General features: G+C 40.2%; 1 protein-coding gene across 3 annotated transcripts in view; it reads left to right on the top strand.

Annotated features, from left to right (window-relative positions):
- Positions 1-9,906, top strand: part of foxn2a (forkhead box N2a) — a 66,306-nt gene extending 56,400 nt beyond the window's left edge. For all 3 annotated transcript variants that reach the window (XM_017721379.2, XM_017721380.2, XM_037538686.1), the window contains exon 6: positions 3,184-9,906. In XM_017721379.2, the coding sequence (XP_017576868.1) occupies positions 3,184-3,653 (470 nt within the window). In that variant the 3' untranslated portion in view covers positions 3,654-9,906. The remainder of the gene's footprint in view (positions 1-3,183) is intronic.
- Positions 9,907-12,356: the final 2,450 nt, after the last annotated feature.

The raw sequence follows: 12,356 nt of genomic DNA, 5'->3' as shown, positions 1-12,356 counted from the left end.
GACAGTCCTTTTCCTCGTCCATGATTTCCAAAAACAATTTGAAATGTGGACTAGTCAGACCACAGGACACTTTTCAACTTTGCGTCAGTCCATCTCAGATGAACTCGGGCCCAGAGAAGCCGGCGGCGTTTCTGGGTGTTGTTGATATATGGCTTTCGCTTTGTTTTTAACTTACACTTGTAGATGGAGCAACAAACTGTATTCACTGACAGTGGTTTTCTGAAGTGTTCCTGAGCCCATGTGGTAATATCTTTTACAGAATGATGGTGGTTTTTAATGCAGTGCTGCCTGAGGGATCGAAGGCCACGGGCCTTCAATTCTTTTGATGATATTATGGACTGTAGATGATGAAATCCCTAAATTCCTTCCAATTACATGTTGAGAAATGTTGTTCTTAAACTGTTGAACTATTTGCTCACGCAGTTGTTCACAATGTGGATGCTCCCTTTATACCCAATCATGATGCATCACCTGTTTCCAATTAACCTGTTCACCTGTGGAACGTTGCCAACAGGTGTTTTTTGAGCATTCCTCAACTTTCCCAGTCTTTTGTTGCCCCTGTCCCAACTTCTTTGGAATGTGTTACAGGCATCAAATTCAAAATAAGTGAATATTTGCAAAAAAATAATAAAGTTTATCCATTTGAACATTAAATATCTTGTCTTTGTAGTGTATTCAGTTGAATATAGGTTGAAAAGGATTTGCAAATCATCGTATTCTGTTTTTATTTGTTTTACACAACGTCTCAACTTCATTGGAATTGGGGTTGTGTGTGTGTGTGTGTGTGTTTGTATATATAGTTCAGCCGGCCGTTCCAGTATTCCCTTGATGCAGAACGTGCAGTAAAGTGAATAAGAACCTCCTTTAAGGTACTCTGTATAAAAGCTGCTTGATGTTTTTAGTGAGTGGACTAGGTCTACAGCACCACCTGTACACTCACTGTCCACTTTATAAGGTACACCTGTTCAGTTGCTTGTTAACACAAATAGTTAATCAGCCAATCACACGGCCGCAACTCAATGCATTTAGGCATGTAGAGGTGGTCAAAACAACTTGCTGAAGTGCAAATGAGCATCAGAATGGGGAAGAGAGGTGATTTAAGTGACTTTGAACGTGGCGTGGTTGTTGGTGCCAGACGGGCTGGTCTGAGTATTTCAGAAACTGCTGATCTACTGGGATTTTCACGCACAACCACCTCCAGGATTTACAGAGAATGGTCCGAAAAAGAGAAAATATCCAGTGAGCAAAAGTTGTATGGACAAAAATGCCTTGTTGATGTGAGAGGTCAGAGGAGAATGGGCAGACTGGTTCGAGATGATGGAAAGGCAACAGTAACTCAAATAAATAAACAAAATCTCTGAGGAATGTTTCTAACACCTTGTTGAAAGTATTAAGGCAGTTCTGAAGGCAAAAGGGGGTCCAACCTTTTAAGAGCAATAATAAAGTGGGCGGTGAGTGTATATGTAGAGCCCGTTATTCCGCTTCACAGACTGAGAGTATTGGACTGAGGGCTGTCAATCACACTGCTTATTAGAATATTATGCCACTCCCACACAGTTCTCATCCTGTTTTATTAGATTTTACTTATGTTGGTCCAACTTTGACAAATCTGTAATATAGCTATAATACAGTTACAGTTTAACACCACACAATGTTTTATTTATATTTTACACTGGACCTTTAAATCTCGTCAGATGTTTTTAAGATCTTAGATGTAGGCTATAGCCTTTAAACCGCTTGTGCCTAATTAGTGCAGCATTGCTTTCTCTCTTCACGCATCTTTATCCTCATTAAGCATATCACTGTAGTCTTCTGGAGCTCTAATGAAGCTTAATCACTCTCACAGCCAAGCGTGCTATCAGTAGAGCTCTTCATCGGGGGGCGTTGGCTGAAGTGTTTTTGAGGTCATTGTGTGTGTCGACTCGTGTTCAGAAATTTTCGGGAAAGATTATGTTCTTAAATAAAAATGATTTGCCGTCAATGGCGATATACACATCTTGGCCATAATATTAAGCCCACCTCCTTGTATCTACACTCATTGTCCATTGTAGTTCTACAGTTACAGATTGTAGTCCATCTGTTTCTCTTCATACTGTTACCCTCTTCTTCAGTGGTCAGGACCCCCAGGGACCCTCACAGAGCAGGTATTATTTGGGTGGATGGTCATTCTCAGCACTGCAGTAACACTGACGTGGTGGTGGTGTGTTAATGAGTGTTGTGCTGGTGTGAGCAGATCAGACACAACAGTGCTGCTGGAGTTTTTACAATGGTGTATTTATGGTGTATAGAACACTAAGGAGTAAACTTGTAATAAAAGCTATTTTGCAGATGCTGAAGAACTTACATTTACATTCATGGCATTTGGCTGACGCTCTTATCCACAGCGACTTAGAATTTGAGCATTTTACTTCGGTAGGCCAAGGCGGTGTTAGGAGTCTTGCCCAAGGACTCTCATTGGCATTGTGTAAGGTGTTTGCCCAGGTGGGGATTGAACCCCAGTCTACAGTGTAGAAGGCAGAGGTGTTATCCACTACACTATCCCAACCACCCAACTTCACAGTGCAGTCACACTAGATATTTGTAGTTTATAAACAGTAACAAAATAAATAGAACATTTATTGAAAGCGTATAAATTATATACTTAGAGTAGATATATATATATATATATAATATTTCTTCAGTATGGTAAATGAATAATTGATGTATTTAAGTGCCTGTAGATAAGGGGTGTCCAACCTTATCATCAAAATGCTGCAGCTTTTCATTCCAGTCAAGCAGGATTTCTCTGGTTTAGTCAGTTAGAGGTGATTAAGATTGGACACTCCTGCTGTAGAGGAACTTTTCACTTAAAAAATAAACAAAACAAGGCGTTTGGCTGGAGGTAAGCAAAGCTTTGCATAGAACTTCAGCCAGAGGGGAAGAAATGTTAGAAGGTCCGTCATTAGATGAGTTTTAAACTAATGTTAGGATAAAGTGGTGTTTATTAAGCTCCACCCCTTCAGAGGTCACCAAAGCCAAAACTCTAGCGCTACTTTTAGAAGACGCAAATCCCAAAGTTCAAGAGAGAAATAGGTCAATGTGGCAAATTCCATCAGAACTATTGCGGTCGTGTGGCTGGAACTTGTTTTAGATTTACTGAAGGTCTCACAAACGGATTATCACTCGTTTCTTTCTTGGTTTCAGGTGACCCAGATGGCCCCATGGATCTGTCTCGGCCCGACTCGGTCCTGGTGAGCAGCGACCCCAAGCAGGACCACAACTACAGCAGCTCCTCCTTTCATTGCTGCTCCTCTCGTTCTTCCTCCTCCTCCTCCTCCTCCTCTTCTTCCTCTCCCTCGCTCTCCTCTCTAGAAGAGGGTGCCGGTGGCGGTGGTGACTCAGCTCAGGTCCGGCGGGCAGGCAGTGAGGGCTTCCACAGCGACGAGGACTCGGAGGAAGAGCATAGCCCTCGGCGACCCATGCCGAGTCCCCGCCGCCCGACCGCCCCTCCCTGCAAGAGGGCGCGGTGTGAGGCCAGGCCCGAGCTGGACGAGGAGCTGAAGGAGGCGGCCGGGTCCCTCCTGCACCTGGCCGGCATCCGCTCCTGCCTGGACCTGTCAAAGCGCGCCGCCGCGACCGCCAAGAGCAAAAAAACAGAAAAGCTTCGGAAATGAGGCAGACTCTGCGCTCCGCTCACCCATTCTCCCTACCCCTGGACTGTGTTGCGGTGACCGTGCCTCTTCCTTTTCTCTTTTCCTGATCAATGACTCTTCATTATTTTTCCCTCTTTTGTATTGCACCCATTGTTTTTGGTTTAAGATAATCTCCCCCGTCCCTCCAGCTCATGCTACGGCAATAGTACCATTCACGCAGGAGAACTAAGCCATACGAAGCCTTTTGTGTGAGGACAGACACGCGAGATTTTCATACCTGTCCTAAAAGTAGGTGTGTGTTCCCAGGAAGTCAAACATGGCGCTCCTTCCTGAAAGTCAAGGATCAAGCTTCTCCGAATGGAAGGGTTTTCTTTTCTTTTTTTTTTCTTCAGTGTAACTTCTTTGCATGCTTCCTTTTCAAATCAGTGTCCTCCTTTTTCCAAGTGAACCTGTGGTGTTGATAGAGAGAATGAGTGCATGTCTAAAACATACATGGAACTAACCACTCCTTTGTCTTACTTTTGAATTACTAAGCACTAGAAGAAAAGGAAAAACTCCAAAAACATTTTTTAGTAGACCTCAGCCCAAGTGTCCTCTGTCTTCTTCTGTCCTACAAAGAGAGATGCAATAATTATCTTAAGACTTCATTCCTGTTGGCGCTGTTCAATTTCGTCGTTCAGATCCGAGGATGTTCTGCTTTGGTTCCTATGCCAGTGTGCCAGTGTTTTAGGAATCAGTGCTGTAAATCGATGGTGGCTTTTTTGAGATTCCTTCTTGGCTTTAAAGCTCGTCTCTGATCAGTTTTTCTTCATCTTAGACATCAAGAAGACATTGAAGTAGACATGGAGTTCCAGTTAAAATTGGGAAACTGGTTTAATATAGAGCTTGTTACCTTAAAGGGGAATTCCGCCCCAAAAATGAAAGATTTCTGCATCGAGATGTAAACTAGGTTGTGATGAGAGGAACCAGGGGTCGCCATTACTACAGCACAAATATAGACTTTTTATTTGCCATCCAGAACCACCAGAGAACCTACATGTGTCTTCTGAGTTTATATGGAATGTTGATGATGGAAAATAGTGGAAAATCTGGAATAATAAGTTTTCTTTGGGGACTATTTTGCCTCATATCGCCCTGCATGTATCACCCAACCATTTAAAAATCCGTTTTACACTCAGAATCAGAATGAAAACTACTCTAAAACTCTACTACTACTCTTAAAAGTGTCTCCCACATCAGGCAGTGTATTCATAACCATTTCAGGTGGACATCTGGTTCCTATCACCACCACTGTGAACAGTTCTGACTCAGTAAGTTTCTCTAGAGCAGAGCATTTCACACTTTCACACCACTCTGTTTACATCCTAACCACTTAATCATGCAGGAATTTTGAAAAATTGTTGGAGTTCCCATTTTAAAGGGAAGAATTCCACATTATGGTCACGTGAACCTGCCTCTTTCTCTCCCACTGGTGTTTTCTCTGCCTGTTCTTTGTCAGTGTTTTGTGCGCAAACTGAAACTGATCTCAGCAGCAATTTCTTTTTCCTGTCTGTTTACAACCTATGCAAAAAACGGCAGCCGTGGTAGCTCTGTTTAAACGTCTGTATATATTTGTGTGAGCGTGTTTGTGTACCGTGCGCATGACTGCACGTCCCAACCCTCGGATCTCTTGCATCCGAATCCAGTTGAGCTTCGGATTATTGACGTTTGTGAGGCAGAAAGAAAGCAGATCAGACGCATGATCTCCTCCCTTAGGCACAGTAGAGTTCTGTTATCAGAGACAAATCCATATTGATTTTTTAGGGGGTCCTGTTTGTAGCGCTTATCATTGTTTCTGTCTCTCGCTGTAAGCGTAGAGGTGGGCAATATGATGATATTTATCATTATCAAGTATAATGTGGACATCATCAGTACTTGATGATGGGTGTTAACGAGAGCATAATTAGTCCTGTTTAATTGGACTTGGGGCAAAACTTTGAATATCATTAATTATACGTGGCACTACTGGTTCAATATAAGGCTTCCAATCAAAACAGAGCTCATTTGCATGTGTCAATTTTAAAACCCCAGTAGCAAAACAGCCTGTTTAATCATTGGTAATCATTTGGTACACTGGATTTAGTGCAGCGCTGAATGTGAAATCCTTGTTTTTCGTAGTTTCTTTACTTTTTTTTGGCACTTCGATTTCTTTTTCATCTTTTCCAACTTTTCAAACCTCTTCTGAAAATGTATTGAAGTATCATATGATATTGCATTTTGCCATGTTGCCTATCTCTATTTAAGGGTGCATCAACGCCTAAAAGAGGAGCCAGTTTGATGATGGTTGTTGTTTAGTTTTCTCTGTTGTCTGTGATTCAGCTCAGCTGAAACGTAAACATTATTGGGGCAGGATTACATGTTAAGGTGGGGTAATGTAATCATTACTGATATGTCACAGTGAGTTTAGTTGTTTAAATTCGCCATGTCAGTCATGCTTGTGCCTCAGTAAAGATTAACCTCGAAACAAACCATAAAAGTTTTCATCAGATTATAGTAATCAGATTATAGTAATACCATGCTTATAAAATGAACTGTAGACCCTAAACTAACCCTATATAATTTAACGCTAAATTATATTAATCCCACACTATAAAACAAACCTTAGAAATAATCCCAGGATTTATTGATCCCTTGCTATACAATTGCCTGTAGTAATAACCTCAGATTTAATTAACCCAGTGGTATAAATTAACCGTAGAAATAACACCAGGTTATGTTAATCCCATGCTATAAATTGAACCTTAGAAATGCTTATATTAATCCTGTGATATAAAACAACCTGTATAAATAACCCTAGGTTACAACCCAGTCCTGTGCTGTAAAGTGAACCACAGAAATATATCCAGATTATATTGACCCCAGGCTCTAAATTAACCATAGAGATAACACCAGATTGTATTAATCCCACGCTATAAAATTAATCTTAGAAGTAATCTAAAGAAGTAATAAAACAAACAGCAGAAATATTCCCTGGTTATATTAAACTTGTGCTTTAAATTAAATGTAGGAATAATACCAAATTATGTTAATCCCAAACTGTAAAACAAACCATTGAAATAATTGGTTTATATAAAATAGAGATTGGATTAATCCAGTGCTGTAAAGCAAACCTTAGAATTACTCCCAGGTTATGTTAATCCCATGCTATAAATTAAAAATAGAAGTAATACCAGGTTTTATTAAGCCCATGCTGTAAAACAAACCATTGAAATAATCCCAGATTATATTATCCGGTACTGCAGATCAAACCTTAGAAATAATCCCAAATTATATTAATCCCATGCTATAAATTAAAAATAGAAATAACATCAAGTCAGATTAATCCCATGATATAAAACAAACCATTGAAATAATTCAAGATTATATTAATCCAGTGCTGTAAAGCAAACCTTAGAAATACTCCCAGGTTATATTAATCCCATGCTATAAATTAAAAATAGAAATAATACCAGGTTTTATTAATGGTTACCCCACGTTACCCCACTTTACCATATAAAAAGAAGTCCTGCCAGGAAGATAACGCAGAGGGGGCTCAGTGTCTGGGTGTGAGGTCATATTTTACTGATCCGTTGCTGCAGTAATTGTAAAGCCTGAGGCCAGCTTGATTGAAATGCATGACCTGTGCCAAAAACGGTTTAATCACTGCCACAAATAAAGCCTATTGAGTTAATGCTGGATTCCTCCCAATATTGGCAGAAATGACAGGCTTATTTTTCCTTGCCATGAACGTCAGGCTACTTTGAGGCTTCTTCAGCAGCGCAGAGCCCAGTACAAGTGATAAAAGGTTCTTGTTCCGAGTGTTCTATCGCTGGTGCCCTGCCTTCTGATTACTGCCAAGGCCTTTACTGCCCTCTCTGCTCAGTAAGTGTGACAGACAATGACTGGACGTGATCTCTTACCGAGAGTGCATGTCTGGGGACCAGCACTGAATAATTTTCACAGTTGCAGTTGTTTTTGAGCGATGTTATGCGAGTATTTTCTATAAATTTATATTTCTATAAGTTTTTTATTATTTGCTTAATCTACTGTGCCAGATTTTGAACAATGTAGGATGATTTTAAAATTTCAACACTTGCAATTTAAAAAATTAAACTTCTTCAAATTGCAATATGACAGCGATTAATCGTTCAGCCCTACCTGGTGCTGGACTCTGGTGTTAACAGGGGTCTGGACTGTGGTGTTAACAGGTATACGCCCCCACTAAACCCCGTCCCCAAACTCCTCTAATCCTCTTTAATGTCCAGAGTACAATCAATAAAACAAGTAGAACAAGCTAGCTAGTGAAATGTTATCATTAACTAACAGAGCTGTTCTCTGTGGAAGTCCAGAGGCCATGAGCTGTGGCTGTCGTATTCTGGATTCTTATCTTGAGAGCACAACTTAATTGCCTCGTGATCTCAAGATAACAAATTTTATCTTAAGATCAGAAGATACTTAAGTGATGATCTTAGAATGTTTGTTATCTCGAGATCATAATTAAGTCATGATCTTGACATAACTTTGCAATCTTGAGATCACAAGATTAGTTATCTCAAGATAATGATTCAGAAAATTGTAACCACCTCAAGGCCAATCTGAAAATGTAATGTTCATTTTTTTTTTTACATAAGTGGAGTGTTTTGGGAGGCTTTTAAGCTACTTACGGTACACCCATGTGCCAACGCAAGGTTTGTCGAGGAGCTCAGCAGCGCCCCCTACTGTGAGCTCCACCTTTACAAGTTATTGGATTGGTTTAGAAATGTCACCCATTTGTTCCCACTCTAATAAGACTATGCTCTCCCACATTTAGCCTAGAACATGTGAGTTGCTTCCAGGCATCCTCCTTACGAGATGAGATCATGCGAGACTGTTAAAATCATGCCAGACTAAATGTTCACCCCGATGACTTTAATGTAAGTTAATTGTCATTTATGTTTTAATGGACTGCCAACATGGGCTGAACGATTTGGGGAAAGTAGCTAATTGCAATTTTCTGACTAATAATGCAGTAGTTTTCTATAAATTGAAGGGGAATTCGAATATAATTCCCCGAGATGTAAACTGTGATTCAGAGTGGTTTGGTGTGAAATGGTAGATTGTAGAGACTCTGACTCATGGCAGTGAATCTCCATGAGTCTTCTGAGTTTATATGGAATGTTGACGATGGGAAATAATGGAAATTCTGGAATAATAAGTTCTCTTTGGGGACTATTTTGCCACATAGCGCCCTGCATATTATGTATCACTCTGTTGTCATAAAACAGTGTCTCAGTCATCAGGCATTTCATGTAGGAACTTTCTGTGAGGGAGCTATTAGAGGTGGACATCTGGTTCCTATCACCACCACTGTGAGCAGTTCTGACTCAGTAAGTTTCTGTGGAACTGACCGTTTCACACCAAACCACTCCGTATGACTGTTTACATCTTAGCCACGTAATCATGTAGGAATTTGGAAAAATGGATGGAATTCCTCTTTAAGATCCAGGCCTTTCCCCCACTTCAGAAGATCAGCATATTGATTATAATGTGTCAGACTGTCACTGTTTACACTGTTAAATTAGGTTAAATTTACGCACTTAAAACCTAAGATAGCATTAAATAATATTGAATATTATAAAAATTACAGGTCTTGTGATTTAAAAAGTGCACTCTTTCGTATCACGATTTCGATATAGCAAGTTGATTAATTGCTCAGCCCTACTGCCTACAGCATAGGAGGCAGAAGGTAGATGTTTCTGTTCCTTGTTTTGAAGTGCCAGATGTTTTGATGGTGTATTTTTGATTCAGATGTGCGAACAAACGTCCAGAAACAGCCAGATTTCCTGTGAGGGTCTCTGCGAGGGTCTTCGCTCCTGTTTAGTGATACGACAGCGTGTTGGCCTGGAGTGCTAAATAATGTGACTACACTGAACACACTGCCCCACTCTGTCCTCAGCACTGCGTTGGTGTTGTTTTCCTCTCACAGCTGTGGAAGCGCTCGGAGTTTCCTTCCCTTTTCACCATGTTTATAAGCACACGGCTTCACGATGATGGCGCTGTGTGGCGTTTTGATCGGTATTGCCCTTGTTTCGCTGACTCAAGCTGCCAGCTCAGTATCAGATTGTTACTGTCTCTCCTGTCTGTCAGACAGACACCACCCTCCTTGTTTTTGTACGCTAATCTCTGTTCAGAAAATGTTTATAAAGTTTATTTTCGCCAAAGATATGCAATTGCATTATATATGGTATTACTGAATAAAATATGTGCTTGTTTTAAATGTGTCGCCCCCAGGTTTTTTTAATAAATCTGTCATTTGCATCTTCCAATCGATTGTACTTTGCTTTAGGTCAGGGGTTCCTATAATGAGTCCCATGACAACGTAATACATACAGGCATAACATTCTGACTACCCCCTAGTTTCTACCCTCATTGTCCACTTTATCACTCCACTTACTCTTTAGGTGCACTTTGTAGTTCTACAGTTACAGACTGTAGTCCATCTGTTTCTCTGATACTTTGTTAGCCCCCTTTTACCCGGTTCTTCAGTGGTCAGGACCCCCATGAACCCTAACAGAGGAGGTACTATTTGGGTGGTGGATCATTCTCAGCACTGCAGTAACACTGACATGGTGGTGATGTGTTAGTGTGTGTTACGCTGGTACGAGTGGATCAGACACAGCAGTGCTGCTGGAATTTTTAAACACCTCACTGTTGCTGCTGGACTGAGAATAGTCCACCAACTAAAAATATCCAGCCAACAACGTCCTGTGGGCAGCCTCCTGTGACCACTGATGAAGGACTAGAGGATGACCAACATAAACTGTGCAGCAGCAGATGAGCTGTCGTCTCTGACTTTACATCTACAAGGTGGACCGACAAGGTAGGAGTGTCTAATAGAGTGGACAGTGACTGGACACAGTGTTTAAAAACTCCAGCAGCACTGCTGTCTGATCCACTCAGACCAGCGCAACACACACTAACACACCACCACCAAGTCAGTGTTACTGCAGTGCTGAGAATGACCCACCACCCAAGTAGTACCTGCTCTATGAGGGTCCATGGGGGTCCTGACCACTGAAGAACAGGGTAAAAGGGGGTAACAAAGTATCAGAGAAACAGATGGACTACAGTCTGTAACTGTAGAACTACAAAGTGCACCTATACAGTAAGTGGAGCTGATAAAATGGACAATGAGCGTAGAAACAAGGAGGCAGTCAAAACATTATTGTATAACGTACACTCAGTTTAAAATAATGTGCCGACGCTGAAATGGCAAAACTTTAAGTTAATGGTCTAAACAACAAATCATTTAAAATAGGTTCAGTAAGTTCATTTGCCCTCTTAAAAAGATGGTTATTCAAGAGTTATTAGAACTATTTAATGCTTAAAGGGTTCTATGCATGACAAAATGGCTCTTCAGATCAATGGAGAATGTGTTGTATAAGTTTCTATGTAGAACCTAACAAAGTTAGGGTTAGGGTTAGTTATGTTGTTATGATGCCAAGCTTGTATACAATACAAGGACCTTTTTGGTGATATACACACTCTCATAGTTCTTCCAAGGGTTCTTTAGTAAAGTTAATGGTTGTATTTAGAACCATGAGTTCTACGTAGAACTCTTTCAAAAATATTTTTCTGCATGGTGGAATGGTTCTTCAGATTTATGGAGAATATGTCGTGTATGGTTCTATATAGAACCAAAAGTGGTTCTACCATTGTGATGTCAAGCCTATATACAACAGACAAACCCTTGAACCATGAAAACTCAAAAGAACCATCTGCATGCTTAAAGGCTTCTCCGCACGGTGAAATAATTCTTCTGATTAATAGAGAATGTGTTGGTTCTATGTAGCACCAAACAGGGTTCTTGTATTGTTACGATGTCAAGCTTATATAAAATAGAAGAACCTGCTTGGTGCTGTATACGCTCTTAAAAAATGGTTCTTTGGTAAAGTCTATAGTTCTCTGCATGGTGAAATGGTTCTTGACATCGATGGAGAATGTGCTGCATATGGTTCTGTATAGAATCTTTTTGAAAAGGGTTCTATATAGCACCAAAAAGGGTTCTTGGTAGCATAGTACCAAGTTCAATAGTAAACTCTTAAAAAGCTGGCTCTTTGAGGGTTCTTTAGTAAAGACAGTGGTTATATATAGAACAAAAAGCCCTTTTTGGTGCCATTAAGTACCAACACATTCTCCATCAATCTGAAGGTTCATTTCACCAAGCAAAGAATCAGTTAAGCACCAAAATTAAATCAATATAGAACTCGCAATTATTAAAGAACCCTTTGGAGAACCATCTTTAAGAGTGCGAGAGGTTTTCCCTTGATTAAATGTTGAGGTCTTACAGACTCTACAGAAATTAGAGTCAACATTGTTCCACTCAGTACTAAGGGCTTTAAGTTAGAACTCATTATCGTGCGCATCATTATCATGATAAAATACGTCACGATTTGCTTTTCTGATCGTATCGCTGATTTCACCGGCACTTAAAAACATTTCCCAGCTATATGCTTGATTACACAGAGAGCCTAATTAGTCCTAATTGGGGTAATTGGGCAGAGCAGTGTGTAAAATGTTCAATATAATCATTGTATTCATAGATTTGAGGGTATTTTTTAACCTATATTTAATCTGTTATTTTCCAGCTCATCAGATATCAAACAAAAATGTGTATTCATGCACTAAATAATCCGATCATAATTGGATTTCTGTAGTTATGAGATT

This window comes from Pygocentrus nattereri, chromosome 5, assembly GCF_015220715.1.
Source record: "Pygocentrus nattereri isolate fPygNat1 chromosome 5, fPygNat1.pri, whole genome shotgun sequence".
Classification (NCBI taxonomy): domain Eukaryota; kingdom Metazoa; phylum Chordata; class Actinopteri; order Characiformes; family Serrasalmidae; genus Pygocentrus; species Pygocentrus nattereri.
This window is presented reverse-complemented; position numbering and strand designations above follow the sequence as displayed.